Below are 21,373 nucleotides of genomic sequence, written 5' to 3' on the forward strand. Positions count from 1 at the left end.
ATTCAATATCATCCCCTTTACATCCTTCAATAGCCACAATCGCATAACCCTAAGTTTGACGCACCCCCTCAGCCATTGTCACCTTCACTTTGACAGTGAAAACTGTCAACTGTCAAAAGCAGCCAAGGAGGTTTAAACTATGCGTTCCATGTTCTATTTTCAAACGCTTTTCATATTTGGAATCTTTTGTACTATTTTCATTTTCGTGTTCATTATTGTGAGCGTGTGTGTCGCATCGATTATAATGGCATTCCATTTTGAAATAGGAACGGTTGTGCTCAGTTCTTAGGGACGGTATTTGTAGATCACAGATAACGTAGGAAATTGTTCCATTTTCGAACGGTTTGTCGATTTAGTTTTTTATGGCGTAGGTTTTATTGAACAAATGACGATAGATAGCGCGATTGGAAATTCTGTTCCAGGAAACGATAAGAGATTTTGTTCTCTTTGCTTTGTTAAAACGTTTTTGTGAGTATAAAGTGCCCAAATTTCTTACATTAGGTTCATGTGTTTTTCCTCGTTTTATATTAAGTCTATCTGAAGGTTACTTCAGGATACCGACAAATGCTGTTAAATCAACGGTTGTTAAGTATAGCTATTATTTAATTCATCCTTTTAGCAATTTCTACTAATTTGATTATTATTTGAATATGTGAAAAAATACATAATAAAATAGTCACAAATCGACACAACATTATTTATATTCCCACAAAAGAAACACTAATCTTATCGAACCATCTACAATCCCAAACATTTAAACACCTCAAAAGGCATCTTAGATAATGCTTTTATAAGCCATAATGCGAAACAGTAAATGACGATTGTTCAAATAATGGATAACAAGTTTTTATTATTGCTCACGAAAAAAATTCGTGACTATTGAGTCGTATTCCGTCGAGGCTAGTGACCGAGACTCGTTTATCTATACATATAAATAAAATTGGAGTGTCTGTTTGTAATATTGAAATAGCCGTTTTTATATACATATGGTATGGTACATACACGAAAATATTGATTTTTTACAATTTTTGTCTGCCTTTGTAATAATAAAGGGGGACCATATCTTTTTCCTTCCCCTTCCCAGTCCTTTTCTTTATTCCTCTCGCCAATCCTTTCATAATCCCTTCCTAATTTAAAGTCGGCAATCCATCTGTAATCGACTTTACGCCTCTACAAATGTTCATGGGCGGTGGTAGCGCTTACCATCAGGCGTCCCACCAGCTCCATTGCCGACTGTGACATAAAAAAAAATAAAAAATAAATACGAATCACTTAAAAATTATTTCATATAACTTATAAATAAAATGTTATTCAAAGCAACTAGACATTCAGACGAATGGAAAGTATAGGATTATATGATTAATAAAGTCCAAACAACTTCACACATTATAACTTTGATACGAATTTATGAGACAGGAATTCTACTGGAGCCATTGTACTGGCTGCCAACATCCACTGGCGCCATTCACTTGCCAAACGCGAACGGTACATCCATTACGTAATCTCCAATAGTATGGCTCGACAAAAATCGATGACTTTCATTGAATAGCGCTCGCTGTCCCGAATGGCCTTTTCACATTGTTATTTCTGAAGTATCGAGTATTGAGTTTATTTAATTTTACTGGATCACTCGCGTCTTTACGTTTGTACAACAACAACATTTAAAAACCTGGATACATTTTAAATATTTGTAGCTATAAGATGTGTAACTAACATTAAACAGTTTTTTTGATAACGCATCAAAGCATTGTCTCTTCCATAGCTTTTATTCTTGTAAACCAAAAATGTATCAAAAATTAAATGAATAAGGTGCGCTGACACAGCCTTCGCAATTAATTAAAAATTTTCTAACTAAACTTATATAACGAAGAGTAAACATTTACTTTTGTATGTATGTTTGTAATGTTGCCCACAAAAACTACTGGACCGATTTCACCATTAAAAAGTTGAATCTTCACTGAGTGACATAAGCTATATATGTACCACGGGCAAAGACGGGGCGGAGCGCTAGTTACCACTGGTATAAACCGAACACGCGTGCGTGATTGAGAATTAAGAAGATTAAATAATCAAATATTTTAAATAAGTTTTGTTTACAATATATATTGAAGCAATTGACTGAATAATTCGTTCTTGATAAGGATATATACAGAATTTATTTCAATAACACACAAAAACATACATTACAAAATGTCATCCAAACAGCCTTTCAACTTGAAGCTTTGTAACATTTTATTTTACAACATTTTTATCACGCAAAATCGAATCCCAGAAACAGCGCATCATAAAAGCGTCATAAAACCTACATTGTAGATTTGGTGCTTTTGATTATCTGTGGTCATTTGTGACATTAGCTGCGGCACAGATAATATAATGCTATACGCGGCGGCTTTACGACACGTAATGATAGCTTTTCGTGTGATTGCCGCGCAAAACAAAGATGGCCGCTATAAATGTCAAACTAGAATTAGATCCATTTACGTAATGGCGACGTTGGTTTTAATATTTCGTGTGTTATTGTGCCAATATGTTAATTTTATTGCAATGTCCATATTTTATACAACTAAGAGTAGAAACTACAAATTGATTACTTTTAGTAGTAACTAATCCATACTAATATTATAAATCTGAAGAGTTCGTTTGTATGAACGCACTAATCTCAGGAGCTACTGGTCCGATTAGAAAAATTCTTTCAGTGTTAGATAGCCCATTTATTGAGGAAGGCTATAGGCTATATATGTACCACGGGCGAAGCCGGGGCGGACCGCTAGTTAATAATATTAGTAAGGATTTTGATTTCATTATAATTTTTCATCTGCTATTATATTGCTAAAATGATGCAATATAATGCGACATTCTGATAAATTAAATCCAGGACTTTTAACATTATTTTAGTATTGAACTAAAACGTTTGGTTATTAAGTCAATTGGAGTCGAAAATATAACGGAATATGATATTAACTTATCAATATTATGGACCCTACAATGTTTCATAATGCTAATAGAGTATTTTTTGATGAACTTTTCACAATAAAATGAGAGAAGTCACAAGTTCCTAGACACATTAAAGATTACAATTAACTTTACTGATATATAACCCTTTTTTTTTTTTTTTTTTTTTTTTATAGTGGGGAAATCTTGCATAGATACCCACGGCCCCCGGGGATGGAGCCGTGGGTTATGTCGGATTCTTACCGACCAAAACCCCACTGTGTTCCGTCGAGCCACTTGAGTGAGGGGGCCACTGATATATAACCCTAGAAAATTCGCATCACTAGACTATGTAATTTTTATACTAAAAAAAAAAAAAACAAAGTCGATTTCGTGTGTCCCCATGTATGTTTAAATCTCTTAAACTACGCAACGCTTTTGACGGTTTTTTTTAAAGATGGAGTGATTCAAGAGGAAGGGTTATAAGTATTACTTACATCTATTAAACTACTCCAAATTTAACGCATCCGAAGCCGCGGGCAAAAGCTAGTTTATGTATAATAAGAACTCACCAGCTCTCAACGCGTCCATGGGTACGCTGGGATACGGTATGGAGTATGGATAGCCCTCCTTCCTCAGGGTCTTGGGTTTCCTCCTTGGTCGATACTTGTAGTCGGGGTGCTCCTTCATGTGGATCGCTCGCAGACGCTTGGCTTCATCAATGAAGGGCCTTTTCTCGTCTTCCGTCAGGAGCTTCCATTCTGCACCTGGAAGGGGATTTGACTTTAATTAAATTGAACAAGATACACGATTATAAGCAAGAAAGGAGCATATCTCTATGTTAGTGTGAGAATTAAGATTACTTGTAAACCTGTGGTCCTAGCCTTATTCAACAAATCTCAAGTATCAACTCGATCACGTTGGTAATAATCGTTGAATTTGAAACAATTTTTTTTTAAATCGAAAAATGTTAACCATAATGACTTTGTTATAGCTAATACCTCAATAAGAGCAAGTACATCGCCCGAACTATCTATATGGGCGTATGGGAATGTAAGTATATGTGTCCTAGAAACCACGAAAATCCACAAAAGATCATGAATAAAACTAATCTAGCCATTGAAAACAAAAGCCAACGGTAATATGAATCCCCATTGGAAACTACAACAACAGCGACAAAACGAGAAAAGTAATTTGCGCTAACCATTCCCCATTGCGCAGACAATGCCTTTGAATCGATACAATAATCGAACGACCTGTCTCCCAACTCAATTCAAGACCAACCCTTTGTGTCCCCCCATTTATAGGAGGCAGTATTCATCGATACCGTGGAGGGGACCGGCCATTGAAATAGACAAGACAATTCTGATTCAGGCGGGTATAAAGCGAAAACAATGTCGCCGACATAGAAAGGAACAATCCCGCCGAAGGACCATCCGCTCTCTTGCTTTATCCCGCGCAACCGCACGCGAGTGTAAGCGAGACGGCGACAACAATGGCGGAAAGCGACGCCTAATGACGAATTTGCGCTTTTCATTCCGCTACAGAAGTTTTTCCCGGTTACTCATTATTGCTGATACTTGGGAGGGTATTTCGCTCTTTGTTGCCGCGCTGCGATAAGAATCGTATTTGTGACTGTAGCGTTCGGATGAATCAACTTTGTTGCTTACTCATTTCCTTCACATGTCATTTTGAAGGTACAATGTGTACTCTATTAAATATTTAAATCAAATACGAGATATCTGGTAAAACTTCTTATATAACATAATGACATTTCGTGTTTAGACCATCTTTAAAGTCGGAGATCATATATCAATTCTAGATCTAGAAATTCATAAAATTTAAGAATATATTTTTAATTGCCTTGTTTGCGCTAACAACGAACAGCGTTCGACATAAACTCTCATATTTAAAAATAAAACATTCAGAAGACATAATTAAAATGGTCCTATACCATTGTATACGACATTGAAGCTAAGTTTTATTCATTCTTTAAATGAAGCATTTCTTCTATCTAATATTCTCCCATCACAATACTCGGTTTGCGACTAAGAAATTTTTCCTCGTCTTTTGTGAACGCTAACAAAAGTCCATACAATTGTTATGTAAATAAGACATCTTATAGCATTGGATGCTATTAATGCAATGAATTTGCATAATAAATGCGTTTTCTCGAATAAATTACACATTGTCTTTACTTCAATTGCTAATTTGTTGGTAATGTAAGCGTTTATGGGACAAGTGGAAATTGTTTTAGTTGTGTGTGTAAAGTGAATCTGTGACAATGTGGACAATGCGTAATTGTGACAGATGCTGTAGGGTAGGTCGTGGCTCCGTAAATGCAGTAGAACTATGACAGTTTAATTGTTTATCTAATGTTGTTATCAACTATGTGATTATTCACACAGAGAGTAAAATACAACTCAGATAAGCAATAGACCTTAGTATCGAACAGTTTCCCGAAACTTCAGTAACAGCAGTACGACACTAACGTTTATTTAAAAAGTTATAAGCGAAGTCTTAGCTTTAAAACTATAACGCTTTTAAAAGACACCAAATAAAATACACAAGAGCCAACGTTCCTCAATTATTAATCTATTCCCGTCTGTAAAAAAGTGCACAAACAAAAAGGAGCACAAATTGAATCATTGATACTTTTTAATTAACAATCGTGCACGTGCTCCAGTGTTGCCACTCTACAGTAATTATTTCCTACAAGCCACGCTGACAATGGCAACATCGAATAATGATCGAGCTACACGTTCCTGTAATAGTTTGTATTCAGCTATTTTTCAATCTATTTAAAGGATTAACTTATTAATTAATAAATAATAAGTTTCTGGAGTGATTTTTGAAATAATTTTTATTAAAGTTTGCTAATGTTGTTAAGGTATTGTAAAAGTATTAAATTATTCTAGCTTGTTTGAGAATAAAAAACCATTGGTAGTATTATTAGAAATATGGTTATATGAAATCCTATATGAAAGTTTTGTAGTCATCGTTTATTACGTTAAGAAATGTATTCATTGTTCTTCGAGTTTTCAGACAAATAAATGTAATATTCAAATGATTTGTTACGCAACAAATTGAAAACACGAAAATAAACAAAAAACAAGTGATTTATAAGTGAGCTGGGTGATCCAGAATGCAAATTCCTTTAGGAAATGATTTTATATGATATATAGAAAATTCATTTGCTAGTTGGAGTGTATATTATAAGGAGAATATAAAGAAGAGATTAGATTCAAATAATAGTAAATTAATATTAGGCCAATAAAATAATAATTGATTTTGTAAATTGTTAACGGTATTTTGATATTTTTTTTTATTTGACTAATTCAATTGTAAATCAGCAATGATACAATCCATCCTCATCAGAACTAGCACCCACCAAAACATTAGAATTAAGACAAATAGTGCGAAACATGATCCAATTAACAAAATTGTTAATAAACAATGCTACATAGCAGCTTTGTACAACAATCGTGGAACAAAAACACACAAGGGCCGTATGTAACGCGCGCACTACAATACACGGTGCGACAAAGAGTTTCCTCTCTGCCTTGTATTAAAACGTGCATTGTATTCGAAATCGGACGAAAATGCTCTTCATTACTGTGAAAGCCTGCACGACAATGGTGGGAGGGAGGGGGCTCCGACAAAGACGAAGGAGCCACCCTTTCGTCCGGAAAATTGAAATGCCAAGACGTTATTTGGGTCATGATTTTATTAAATTTTAATAGTGTCGGCTAATAGCCTTGGAGTGGTGGTGTCATGGGGACTCCGTGTAGTTTGCTTTAATCCGACACTCGTGAATAATGCAGTTTGTAGTTGCTTTTATAATGGATTAGGAACTTCAATGTTTTCCTGCTTTGAAATCGGTAACGCATTTTTGCGGAGGAGTAGGTACGGTCGGTGAATGGTTCTTTTTTGGCTGGTTAGGTGATTTCATTACAGAGTATGTTTCAACACCATAACAGCTATTAATATTAACATGAAATATCATGTAGTAAAATGAATATCATTTGCTAACAATCATCGCGATTTATTGCGTGCTTTCAGTGTGAATATAAATTAGCACACAAAATCACCATTTCAAATGTAAATCGGCAAATCCGATTGGGAATGTGGATAAATACTTAAATAACAGATTCACCCGCGTTATTGTATAATCTACGCGGTAAAACCTTCCACTTACATAACGCAAGGTATGCCGCGAGAAAAAACAGTCCTTTATTTAAAACAAAACAGCATTACACACAATTTCACGATCCAAACCCGCGACCAATCGGCCAACGGATCGGCCAACGGATCGGCCGACGGATCCAAAAAACGCATCCAGCGCATTCGAGCGGAAAATATGAAAAAGTTTGTAACTGAAAGGCACAAGAGACTGTAGTAATTAAACAACGGGCCCCTTCGACAACAGACGACAAGGAGCAACAATGGGACAACAAAACAACAGTATTTTTGTTGCGTGCCCCTGACGGGCGGCCTGTATGCTCGTGATAAGCGACAGGGACCGTGTGGGTATATAAGGTAGGTGAGCGTTTTTCAGTAATGTCGGATTTACTTTCGAAGGTAGTTTGTAAAGGCAACGTCAATGTAACTTTTTTGTGTTCATAAATCTCATTTAGCGTATTCTGTTTAATACTTCAGCGAAGACTTTAGAGTTTAATACATAGGTTGGAAGGGACGAAATAATGGTTAAAGATTCCAATTACTTGTAAATATTTTTATACAAAGAACGATGAGAATTTCATTTAAGAGGAAACAAAGCAAATGAAAGCCTTCTACTGAAAGTGATAAATAGGAAAATTTATATCTGAATTGTATAGAGGTTAATTGAGAAAAAATACATCGTCGTAAACTTAAATTAGAAGATAATGAATCAAAACTTGAGGAAATGATACCCGTATTGAATTCTAAATATCCACTCGAATAACAGATCAAAGACGCGGTCAACCACCTTAATTTAAATACAATTTACAGTTCATTATCATCATGTTACCGCTAGAAAAACTTCTAAATAGACTACTAACAGTGGAGGAAAACAGAACATACCCCGTGGCCTAACAAAAACTAAATTCCATCAACACAAGGCCACAAAACATCCTATCTAATAGATTCAACGCACAATGGCCGCTTATTTCAAATAAAAAAACTTATCAGACGATTATAATAAGACATGCCCCTTGGATTATATCCAATGGGAGATAATTAAACAAAAACGGTGATAAACAAAAAATACCACAAAAAGCTGTATACAGAGCTACCGAAGAAAATTGGTGTAAATTTGAATTGGGCCATATGTTGGGAGGCGTGATCGAAATAGTAATTAATTTTCGAAAGGGGGTGAGAAGACATTTGGGTACGGGCTGTGCAATCAGACGGTTAATTAGTTTTATTGGTGTTATCGAATGTATGTTATACTGGTGTAGGTGATGTATTCACTGAGACAGGAAGGGAAGTTTTATTGAAAAATGGAAACGCTATTGCAAAATTTAATGCAGATTGTAAGAACTTAAGAAATAAAGCATAAGCTAACTTTGTTCAGGTTATTGAGATATTAACCAACATCATCTTTTAGTTGGAAGACCTTTTTTTGTTTTATCGGAACTTTGTATTCAAGTAGATCGTGTTCTAATAAGAAAAATTGTAAAATAAATACAATTAAAATATATTATACATTTATTACTACTCGTGTTGATGCAAAATAAATCTAAAGCAATAAATTTGCTTCAGCATTAATTGAACAATTTACATTCGATCAAATTGTTGGACTCCAAAAATTCCATACCTAAACATACATAAATTCTCAAACTTTTTACGGACAACGTCTACGTACTGGTGTAGTATCTATCGAAGATTCAAACCCATGCACCCACACTGGGTGACGATAGTGGAAAGCAATTACATCGAGCACAAAACACGCCCGTCTTAATTAATATTAACGCGACAGCAGGGGCGAGTGAAAACAAACATTAATTCACGGTAGCGACGGACGGACAACGGACTAAAGTTTTTATGTATTTATTATCTGTGGATTATTAAAAATATTATGTAAGGCTTTGAGTATATGAAAATGGTTGGTCTGGAAATGTGAAACGAATTGGCTTAGAAGATTTTGGGTATAGGTGTATTTTAAATTGACATTATTAATAAGATGATAAATGATTTTCGATTTTTGTTTTCAAGTTCTTACAGGATTTAATTGAAAGTCAATAATTTGTTTCAGGACTTATATAAATAGGTTCGCATCTTGTTGGACTTTTATACTACAAATTTAGTTTTATACCAATTTTTGACAACCATAAAGAACGAACCATAATTTTAAACGGATATTACAAAGGGAGTTAATCATGGAGTTATATACATCAACCGTTTCTCCATTATTTACCGAACAAATCTTATTGGAAATATTAAATTTAAAATTTAATCACATATCGATCCGTCCAACAAGACATGATGCACCGTATTAGATCCGAATTAATTTATTCGAAGAATAACTTACAAGTCTAGTCTAGTCTGGTGTAACACTTTACACAGTCGATTAAACGGTATTTAAGGTTTTTTTTAAATATCTTATAATAAAAAACCTGACCGTTACACATTCTATATTTGAAAAAGTTGTTTTGAACATTTAGAACAAAATAAATTTAAGCTCTATTAAAATGTTTTAATAAAGTTTTATCGAAACTACAAAAACATCCAGCATCTCAATAACAAATTATTACATCTATATACTATTTCAAAGGAGACAATTAAACTATAATCGAATTCGCCATTCTTGCTGGCAGTGAAACACGCGTAAAGGTGCGCGCACATTTGTCGTGACATTCGACAGCAAACAGAGCGGTTTTGTTTGGCGATTAATAATGCCAATAAACAATGCGCTTGATTATCGACAGGTACACAATTGCGCCCGCATTGTGCCCTACAATTGTCGACAACTGTCACGCTGAAATCATTGTGGGCGATGCGCAGACTACAAAACGTGGGCATTCGCTGTTGTTTGTAAATTACCCGCCTTTTTATTTTAATTTAATTCGTTAACAGTTAAATAGATTGCGATTGGATTGAATTTCGGATATCGATTTGTCAGTTTGAGTAACAAATAAACAGATTTTGGGCTTATTTGATCAGCAGATATTTAACTTTTTTAATGCTTTATTTCTCTATATTATATAAGTTAAGTTGTCTAAATAAACAATTGGCGATTTTATCGCCATACAGCGATTTCTTCCAGACTCCCAGACGTGTTGTTGTGGAAAAAATTTAATTGCATACGGTCTGCAAAGACATAAAATAAACTTTTTTAAAAACTGTCGCATTTATTTCTCGCACATTTTTTATTTAATAAAATATCCTTGGATTTTTGATATTGTCATACGAAATATATATTTTTAACTATCCGCGACCCACGGAATCAACCACACCGTAGAGTCTGTTTTAATTGTCTATAGTCACCTCCATAAATGAACCATCTAACATCGAAAGATTTTTCAAATCGGCCCAGTTCATGCGATTAGCATGTTCAATCAAACTCTTAAGTTTTACACTACATAGTATAAAACAAAGTCGCTTTCTCTGTCCCAATGTCCCTATGTATGCTTAAATCTTTAAAACTATGCAACGGATTTTGATGGAGTTTTTTTTAATAGATACAGTGATTCAAGAGAAAGGTTTATAATAACATCTTTTAAACTACTCCGAATTAATACGTGCAAAGCCGCGGGCAAAAGCTAGTTAATGTATATAGAAGTAAATATAGATGATAAGACCTGATATTTACTAAACTACCATTGTTGATTATTTTATCATAGGAAATATAGTATTATTTTATCATAGTTTCAATGCGGAGGACTCTAATCATTACCTTTTAGTTTAAATAGATCAGGCAAATAATAAAAAATGATGTCATTATCTTTGCTTCCTCCAACCTTCTACAACGAAACGCTAACGAAAAAAAAAATAAAATGAAGTTTAAATTAAAGAACTGTACAACACAGAGCGTGTTGAAAATGGGCGGGAAAAATAGAAAATCTCGCCTCCTCGCCATCACTGACTGAAGGGTGTGTTTTTTTCTTTCTTTCTCTTTCTGTTACATGTATCTGTGTATTCATTTTAGAGAGCTGGAACAATTGAAGGTTTAAATGAATTCGGGATGTTTTAGGTGATTGTTATAGGTATATATTGCATTTGATAATTAATTAACTCTTTAAATGGTTGTACTTTATCATTGAAGTAGATTTCCAAAAGATTCTCATTTGACTGTATTTTCTTAACTCTGTCACTCAATACCTCCGTGGGTTTTGAAGCGATGGACGGGATTCTTTGTGTTTGATAAGGAATTATTGTCACGTGTTCCCATTTCAGTCTTTGGAGTGTTATCTCGAAGTCGGTGGCCTTTTTTGTAAATGTAATGCATCAGAAAACATTACTTCTAAATATTTTTAAACGATAGCCACATGAAAGATTCTCTAAGTTATGTGATTTCAGTCGGTAGATAGTAAGTAACCCCTTACTGTTAGATAAATAGATATGGATTTCCTTAGGAATACATGCTCGATTCACTCTTTAACTAAAAAACCAATCACTGTCTTTGATAATTAGAGCACTTCTATTGAAGCCCATAGTTAACGAAGTTCGTATAATATAAAATATCTGAACCTTATAGAAAAAAGAACAAACCCCAATAACACGATATTTGGCTCAAAATCACGGAAGCGAAGCCCGTAGCAGTCGCGAGTTATACAATAACCCAGTGCGCATTCTGCCGGCACTATCTTATTTTTAAAAAGCTCCGCCATCGCTTACGTCCGTTGATTAATACGGTGGCAAACCTCCTGCTGCGAAGCCTCACCGGTTGATTGCGGACTCCATTTTTAACAGAGCGATTTTTTGGCGAACCTTTTGCTTAGATTTTACGGCGCAAAAACATCGATCGAAATTTGTCAATTTTGTCCCCTGTAGTTGTTTAAATATTAAATTCGGTTTTTCGTGTTATCTTGCTCAAATTGCGAGTTTCGGATAATTTGATTTTAAATCTTTATTCTTATGATGTTGAGAGATAGCGCTTTGTAGTGATTTCGTGTTTTTTTATTTTGGGTTTGGAATGGGGTTTTATACAGCAATTCTTTACATCTTAATCATATTATAAATAACAAGTTCGTTGTTAATACAACTACTTACTAACTACCCTAGCTACTAGTTAGTTAGTAGTTGTTATATGTTAGTCATTATTTTTGAACCGAATTCCAATTCCTCAGCTTATTAAAATCTTCTTTATAAAAATTTAAACGAATTAATTTCGAGTGACTTCGTGACATATTCACCTGAAGTCTTATTGTTAATATTTTTCATACATTTAAGAAAGCAGACCTTACACTAATAAACAATGGAACTAACCTAATCGCTTGGAGATCTCCGAATTGTGCATCTTAGGGTTGTCCTGGGCAATCTTTCTCCTCTGCAGCCTCGACCAGACCATGAACGCGTTCATCGGCCGCTTGATGTGTTCCTCCTGCGACTTCTTGCTCATCACGGCCTCCATGCCGATGCTCATGGAGATCGGGGTCATGGGGAAGTGGCCCATGGACCCGTACGTGCGATCGCACATGGTACCAGCGGCACTGGAAAAAGAGAGGAAATTAATGCTGTTAGTAGGATGGAACGCTCTAGGAGTCTATGTTACAGGATATGTAAGACCATTTTGTAAGCAAATGTAGACCGTATATGTAGTAGACAGACCCTGTAATGCAACGTTTATTGCAATATTATCTTCAAACTGGATTTAAATAAATATGCCTCCACTCGCGTGGTACCTAAGGTAACAAGTGTGCTAACCCAGACTATATACTATACCTATTCATCATTATATCTATAACATACAGATACGATAAGCTGTTTTCGCGTGCAAGAGAAACAAACATCCAAACATCCATCCATAAACACTAACATTTCTCGTTTACTTCCGATAACATAAGTTTGTAGGTACCAATGTCGGCACCTACACAATATCACATACAACAAATATAAAGTGGACTTAAACATTTCCCCATAGGTGTTCAAAGTACCACGTGCCAAGTTTTAATATAACAGCGACAATTATCGTGTTCAGGGAAGCAGAAGGTATTGAGGGACACAAATTGGCTGCTTACGATACAACGCTTGGTCCCCCATTTTAATGATGTATTAAAGTATTTTAAGATTACGATTCTGGATGTAATTGGTCTTGGATATCGGTTAAAGGCATCTATGGATAGCTTGGTTTGAATTGAACCATAGAAATACGTTAGTTTGTCGTTTATTAATTAAGTTTGAACAGGAATTAATAATGAAAGTATAGGAAATTTTATAGGAACAATGAAGGTAGAAAAACTTATTTTTGATAGTTTATTATACAGTTTTATGTTCACCCGTAAAAACATTTAAAATACCTACATTCTTTTAATTTGGGAGTGCAGATAACTAGCATGTTGTTATTGTACTTTTATTTTAATATAAACAAAAAGGCCAAATACGTGTCGGCTGAACGTATTTGGTCTTTGGCGTTGCGTTAAACCTATTTGTTTCATTTAAGTTGGGTTTAATAGTTGCTTGAAATTATTAATTTAAGTAATCACACATGTTTTGAATAGAAATCTATCCAGGTGAGATACTTAAATGTATTAAAAATAACTTGCAAACTAATTTTACATCAAACTTTACGTAGTTCATATGAAATATATGAGAAATTGCACACACGACGGTCAGACTTTTAATATAAATGCAATCAAAATAATACCAAAAATTATGTATGAAACACATTTATCATTGCTTTTAACAAATGTGGTGCATGATTAACTCAATCGCATACCTGTAAATATGAATCACAAGGGATATCAAAGGACCTTGATTATTCAGTTTTTTGCGAGGCTCTGAGCCCCCGCTGTGAAGGACTCGGCGGGCGTATTACGGTTGCATCTAAAGAGATATAGCCGGTACTTAATATATGCCTATATTTGTTTTTAATTTAACAGTACATAATAGTGAAGTTCCGTGTCCCCTACAAGGGTATGGGGCAGATGATATACATCTGTTTCACTGATCGATTTTCTTTATGGACAAGTAGGTGATCAGCCTTCTATGTTTTGCCAGACCGAGACCTTTTTTTATACATAATACTGAATAATTAAATATGAAACGTGAATAAAGCGGATTACGATAGAAAAATAAGGAAGAAGAACGCTTTTTAAATAAAATACACTGAAATATACCTACCGAAACCTTGTTATTTTATAACATATTAATTAATTTTGATTTATCGCTATTATAAAATGCTTCATATTTTGTGTTAAATGCAATAATAATAAAATATTTCAAAATTTTATATTCCTAGTTAAGTCATTATTTTCATTTATTTATTTATTCTTCATTGTACATTTGATCATAAAATGAAGAAAGCAAAAACTCTTAACACGTAAAATATATATTGTACAAATGGCGGCCTTATCTCTTCTTCTGTTGGCTTAAATCCATCTCTGCCAGACAACCTATAAATTATTGATTTATATATGTAAGTGTATATTATTATGATTATTATGTCTTTCCACAATCGAAAGCACTCAGTCATTAGGAAGGCTTACGTGGGGACACAGGTCCAACATGCTGAGGCCCTATATTATTATTTTAAATTCTACATATAGACACTGTCTGAAAACAAATGTTTGTCTCTAAAAATAAATAATTAATACCCAGCATTGTATTCGGCTACCGTTTTGTTTCTCAGAATACTATATTTGGGTCAAAAAGGGTTAGGGACAGCGTGTCAATATTTATTGTCGTGCATTTCTGACTCCAATTAGGTACCTCCAGCTCCTCCTACCTGAAGTTATAAGTTGTGTATTATTACATAAAGGTGATATGATATATATTTTCATAATTTTTTCGTATCCACAATTATTAATTTTACATAGCATATTATGCTAGAGGGGCTTAAGAATAGTGGCTCTGTGGTGAGGACCTCGGTCTTAAATCGAATAGTCGGGTGTTCGAGACCAGGCGTGTGTGTGGAATGAATTGATTTTTCAAACCATCAGCGCATTATCCACATCACTACTGCTCGAAACGATGAAATAAAATATGGTGACAGAACCGTTGTCTAAGAATCAAACATTTGCGAACATATGACATCTACCACCCGCACTTGGCCAGCGTAGTGGCTTATGGCCTGCACCCTCACAAGAGACCTGTATCCCAGCAGTGGGAACAAATACAATATAATGATGATGATGATGATGATATATTAAAAATAATTTTAACTCCAAATCAAGCAACATAAAAAATAAGTTTTCACTGAGGATAACGCGATAAGCCGCTTTAGAATTGTAAACCTTTATAATAAACACTAGCTATGCCCCGCGGTTTCACCCACGTCGTACACGATGTATGCCTATAGCCTTCCACAATAAACAGCCTATACAACACGAAAATAAATAAACATTGAATTCGAATCAGTACTTCCCAAGATAAGCGCGTTCACACAAACTCTTCAGCCTCGCATTATAAGTAGACATTCAATCAATATCCATTCCGGAATACAGTGACAAATGCATTTTTCTCAAACGAAAGAAAAAATTTAACTATTTCACAGTGGCATGACAACTCCTACGCAAATATTTGGACCGACTACTGCTGTTGGAATTTCTGAATGCCAAAGATGTTATGCTGAGAAAGGGATAAATAAATACTTATTGTGAACATTGAAAATTAAACGAATGATTAGTACAAGAACGACGTGTCTTATTCCGTTTTCATATAACCTGATAACTTTACAGGGGTGATAATTGAATAATTTTCGTAAAAGGGCTAATACAATATAAGTATTTAATTGTCTTTGAATTTATGAAATATACAAATCTTCCTCTTCATACAGACAACACCTAAACCGCTGAAAAGAATTTAGTCAACTTTTCAAACAGAAGCTTGAAGAAGTTGTCTGGAAGAGATATCTACCTACCTAGTGTTATGACGGCCATTTGTATGTATTCCTTTTGTTTTATTCTGTATTTCTTTGTCTTCTATATTAGCAACAAAGTATTTAATAAAAATCTATACTAATATTATAAATCTGAAGAGTTTGTTTGTATGAACGCACTAATCTCAGGAACTGCTCGTCCGATTTGAAAAATTTTTTCAGTGTTAGATAGCCCATTTATTGAGGAAGGCTATAGGCTATATAAGTACCGCGGGCGAAGCCGGGGCGGACCGCTAGTATGAAATAAAGCTTCACGATCGCTCTTAAAGCTTAAAGGGATCTTAAAACAAAAAGGGATCAAATAGAAGATTGAGGATGTCAGTTTTAATATAGAACAATATGGTTAAACGCTAAAGAACTAACAACAAATAGAGGGTACGCAGAACCTATACTTTTAAGGATTACACAACATTTACAGCTAACGAACAAGCCCTTTGCCTAACCTATTAGCGCTACAGGCAGACGCAGGAATCAAATTTATTACCTGTTTGTCTGTTTGTCTGTTCACTACAAGTGAGTTTAAATTATTTGAAGGGATTGATTAGTGAGACAGATAGTATTTTGGTTAGTACCCAAGTGCCTTTGAGTTGAGTTTTAGATACCCAAAGCAAAAAGCACTCGATTTACTAATGTCACCTTTACGTGATTTTAAATGTTATTATAAAAACGGCGCAAAAAATCTATCATCAGGCGGGGTTCGAACCCGCGGCATTCGCTTTACCACGGCAACGCTAGGATAATATGTACGTATGAAACATATGACTGATTCTCCGCGACCTGTGTCACCAAAATATATTTTTAATTTATATCCCCTCGTGTTCAATACATCGATAAAGCCAAATCTAAGATAAATAAAACAGTCGCATATAGCATTTAATAAAGTACGCGAAGCCATAAAAATCACCACCCGCAATAAAAACAAATGTACGACTGGTTGAACTCAAGAAATAAACGGCTGTGCTGTTTATAAAGATAGATAATTCTGTATTATACACAATATTTTAATAATAATAACAGATAGAATACTAACAAGAAAAAAATATAAGTGTAGTAATTTATTTAAGTACGCCGATCCTAATCAGGATAATAGGCCACTCAGGTACAAAGTTTAAATTAAATTTGTTGTCCTTTTAAGTGAGTTAAAATCTAAAGGAATCGGTTACATACAAACATATAAATGAAGCTTAGCTAATAACAGCATGTTAAAAATAATGAATTATCATCTCAGTAAAATAAAATACTTCAAGTTTGCGCGTTTTTCTCGGCGCATTGTCCACACAGTATCATGTTATGCAAACAAAGCCCGAGACCTCGACCCTTTCAATCACGTACAAGTGAAATCCGCGCTAACTAGGTGCGCATACGCACATCATGGCTATTTACGCGGCGGCGAGATGTGAGGCGCGGATTGTTTTACGAGTGCATGTGGTAATTGGCTTTCAGGTAACTGCTGTGATAGCGCAGATTACAGTGGATATCCCTTATTTTCGTCCAATTCCCTTTGATCTTTGCAGAAACCAAAATGTAAGACAGGAAAAAGGAAGAAATTAGAACATGTAGTAGTGATCCTGAATGAGTGTAATCGTGAATGACAGTAGCGACTTCCACGTAACTTTTGTGTCCAAAATTTATAGTGGACCAGCTGTTTCCCGCGGCCTCGCTCGCGTGGTAAGAATTTTAACATTATATTCGTTTTTATTATAGCGCCATCTATCGGATTTTACCAAATTTCTGATAGATTCAAACGCGCATCTTGCTATAAGAATGAAATGTTTTACTGTTTAAAAGTGGCGTATATCACTCTCTAGCCTACAAACTATCTCTAGACACAAAATCTTACCATTAAATAGCATCGTTATGACGTCAAAGAAAGACAAACAAACAAATATTATATCAGCTGCTGGCTACTTCACCTGCGTGATCAAGAGAAATTAACAGTGTCTTATGATACATGTCACATTTTTAACTAAAGCGCGATCTAGCGGAATTTATAAAGTCGTGATTCGTAAAGTCCCCCCTGATCTTCCCTGAGGATGAGATGTTTCACCGCATTAAAAATTAGCACTCTCTAGCCTCCCTAAGTTTCTACAAAACGCCATGTTTTCACGTAAAATACTATATTAGTAAGGTTATGTATAACAAGTAAGGATAGTAAAGATATTAGGTTATACGTAGTTTAAAGATATTATAAGTATTTCACCCTTTCAAATACGACGACACTATTTAGATTTTAATATCTAGAAAAGGTGATAAGAAATGATTGACAAATATTGTGATAAGTAGTTACTGTGGTTTATATTTATGTCTTAAATGAATGATTTTCCTACGTTCCTTATTAGATTTTTGTGTGTCGTTTAAGATTTGAATTTAATTCGTCAATTTGGCGCGTATTCGCTTTATTTTGATATTCCCAAAAAATATGGTTCTCAAAACTTATATACGTATATTTTTTGGTTTTGATATTAGGTAACTTCTTGCGTTTTAACTCTTGACGAGATTGCATAGTCGTATCTTTTTTGTACTTTCAAATAAGTGATTCAGTCAGGTGTGTATGTACGCAATATCAAAATTTAAACCTTTTCCTTAACTAAAATAGATTTAAAAGAAGAAAAAATACATCCAGACGAAAATAGAACCGCCTTCGTTTTTGGAAGTCGGTTAAAAAAACCCGGCACAGGTGGGGAGTGTACAATAAAAAATCGTCTCATCGCATCCCAGGTTATTAAATAACAAATAAACAATCCGTTAACATCAAAGCATGCCGCTGTCATAAATGTGTAAAAATAATAAAGTTTTATTGGTTGTTGTAAACACTGATTGAGGCTTCATTACCCTGAGGTAAGTTGCCAATTGAGGGTATTTTATCTTGATTGTGGCGAAATTGTAACAATTAGATTGAATTTTAATACAATGGAGAATGTTGGTAATTGGTATTTTTTAATCTATTCCAAAAAGAAAGAGGTCCTCAGTACGTATGTATTTTTAGGTTTGTTATCTCAGAACTTGCGTAACCGATTTTGATGATTCTCTTTTTTTATTTGATATTCTGACAATTTGAATGTTTATCTGCAAGTTTTTGTCTTAAAAAATAATAACTTTTGTCATCGTTCTTACCTAATTAAATATGTATTAATATGAAAGTTAAAAATTATAAAAATTGGACTTTGTATCATAAAATGATTCGATATTTTGATACAAGTACATAAAAATTAAATGAACAATTTAAAAAACCCCAGACACAAAAAGAACCCCAGAAATCAATGCATCCGTTCGGAAGTTACGATGCCACAGACAGACAGACACACGTCAAGCTTATAACACCATTCTTTTTTACATCGGTGGTTAGTAACATAAACATTATTTTTAACAATAAACGGAAACGCCTTCAAATTGTTTGAACTAGACCAAATTTAAATGGGCCAACTTTTAAATACAAAAGCATCATAATAAATTCACCCAGATAGAAGTTATAAGGTAACAAACACAAAAAATACAGTCGAAATGATTTCTTAGTCGGTTGACAGCAGAAAATCATGATAAGATATAAATCATGGGTTGTATACGCCAAAAAAGGATGCCACTGGCTCTACTTATTTCATATATACCTCTAGGTACCTATTGTTTTATTAACCCACTAGCTATTCACCCCAGCTTCACCCGTCCATATACCAACATACACATAGCCTATATCAGTGAAGCTGCAGCATTCCAATTAGGTGAAATAAAATTTTGAAATCGATGCAGAAGCTTTTGCGTAGAACCTTACCACAGTCCCTCTAAAATTAAAACAGTACATTGTAAAATTAACGAAAATTAAAAAAAAAAAATACTCTTAGGTACCTATTAAATATTATATTGAAGCAATACGAACATCCAATTACAAGACGCGAAAGTTTGTCATAATGTATAATAGACTTTGTACTATGTATGTATGTAACTCCTTTAAGCGAAAACTACTAAACAGAATTCACATAAGCTAAGATATATGTGTTTATGTTCGTCCGTAGATATGTGTATACGCGCGGCGCATAGCACATAATCAAGATAAATAAAAACCATTATTCAAATAAGCACCAAATTAAAAAAAATACATAATAAGCAATCCTTTTGCTATAAGAAATCGAAGAACAATGTCGCTGTGATGAAGATGATATGGAAATATAAAATGATTATGATATTTATAATAAAAAAAAACCTGTGTTATAATGGTCCATCGCAATATGAATTAGGTAGCCTACCAACAATTTATAGCAATTTTATGTTAGGTAAATGATATAATGTTATTATAACTAAGATAGCTACAATCCTACCGCCCCCCGGAGAGGGTTGATTTTGACAGGGGCAATACGTGTACAAATAAACAAAAAGTACAATAATTACCCTTCCACTTTCCGTCAAAATAATAACGTTAGTTTCGATTCATTATAATTAAACATATAAATAGATTAATTACGCATCATTCGAATATCAACAACATTGTTGAATGCTGTAAAATTTAAACAATATAATTAACTGAATTATCAGCTGAGAATAAAGTATTTACTTTATTCTCAGCTGAGTAAAAACACAAGCATGCTTCTGAATCAACCTAAAATACAACTTTTAATCTGACTTATCTACAGGATAAAACACAGGAAAGGTTATTAAAAAGATAATCCAAATTTGGACCAACACCGTGACAAATGCATTGGCCACAAGTTCGCTGACACCGCTCGCCACAAGGCCATTCAAAATGTATGAAAATACCTCATCAAGTGACCGCTGGCACGGTGGTAGTCAATATCCACGTTGCTGGCTTCGCACTCCGTTTGCAGTTACACACAACACAATATCATTGATCGACAATCGATTAGCAATACGATGTAACACGAACGCGAGCTCTGCCGCTGCTTACGAGCCACAATGGCGACAATCGACTGCGGCGTACGTCGCGCCGCCGAACCGAGTGATAACTGACGGCGGCCGGCCAATCGCATCGCGACATTACGCCCACGAAAGCGCGCCGAGCGCTCCCATTGGTCAAGCAACTGCCATTACCTTACGGATGTTATTATGCAGACGAACCAACTCGAAATTCGAAATAAGATTTTAAGCGTTTACCAGCCCGGGCACAATGCAAATTGGTTGCGCGCTGTGTGGCGCGCTCTGTTTTTGTTGTTTTGTGTAACCAAAAATAATTTCATGAATTAAACTAAGGATTATTTATGATTGTATGATTTTCATTGTTTCAACTGTCAATACACATTGTTTTGATACCACGTGTGATCTAATTTGAAATTTGAATGGAACTACCCTAATATGATTTTGGTATTAGTACGAAACTTTAATTTACACATATTTTGTGTGGAATTATAATATATTTTATAAATAGTACTTGAGTCGATCCAAAGTCTAACAAACCTTATAAACTTTTTTAAAGAC

General features: G+C 34.5%; 1 protein-coding gene across 1 annotated transcript in view; it reads right to left on the reverse strand.

Moving 5' to 3' along the window:
• LOC119828421 (transcription factor Sox-21-B-like) overlaps positions 1-20,868 on the reverse strand; it is a 35,295-nt gene extending 14,427 nt beyond the window's left edge. Inside the window, exons 1-3 of the mRNA XM_038350564.1 lie at positions 20,699-20,868; positions 12,343-12,566; positions 3,504-3,698 (exon numbers count right to left, since the gene is read on the reverse strand). Coding sequence (XP_038206492.1) covers positions 3,504-3,698; positions 12,343-12,566; positions 20,699-20,703 — 424 coding nt within the window. The 5' untranslated portion in view covers positions 20,704-20,868. The remainder of the gene's footprint in view (positions 1-3,503; positions 3,699-12,342; positions 12,567-20,698) is intronic.
• Positions 20,869-21,373: the final 505 nt, after the last annotated feature.

Source organism: Zerene cesonia, chromosome 1, assembly GCF_012273895.1.
Source record: "Zerene cesonia ecotype Mississippi chromosome 1, Zerene_cesonia_1.1, whole genome shotgun sequence".
NCBI lineage: Eukaryota > Metazoa > Arthropoda > Insecta > Lepidoptera > Pieridae > Zerene > Zerene cesonia.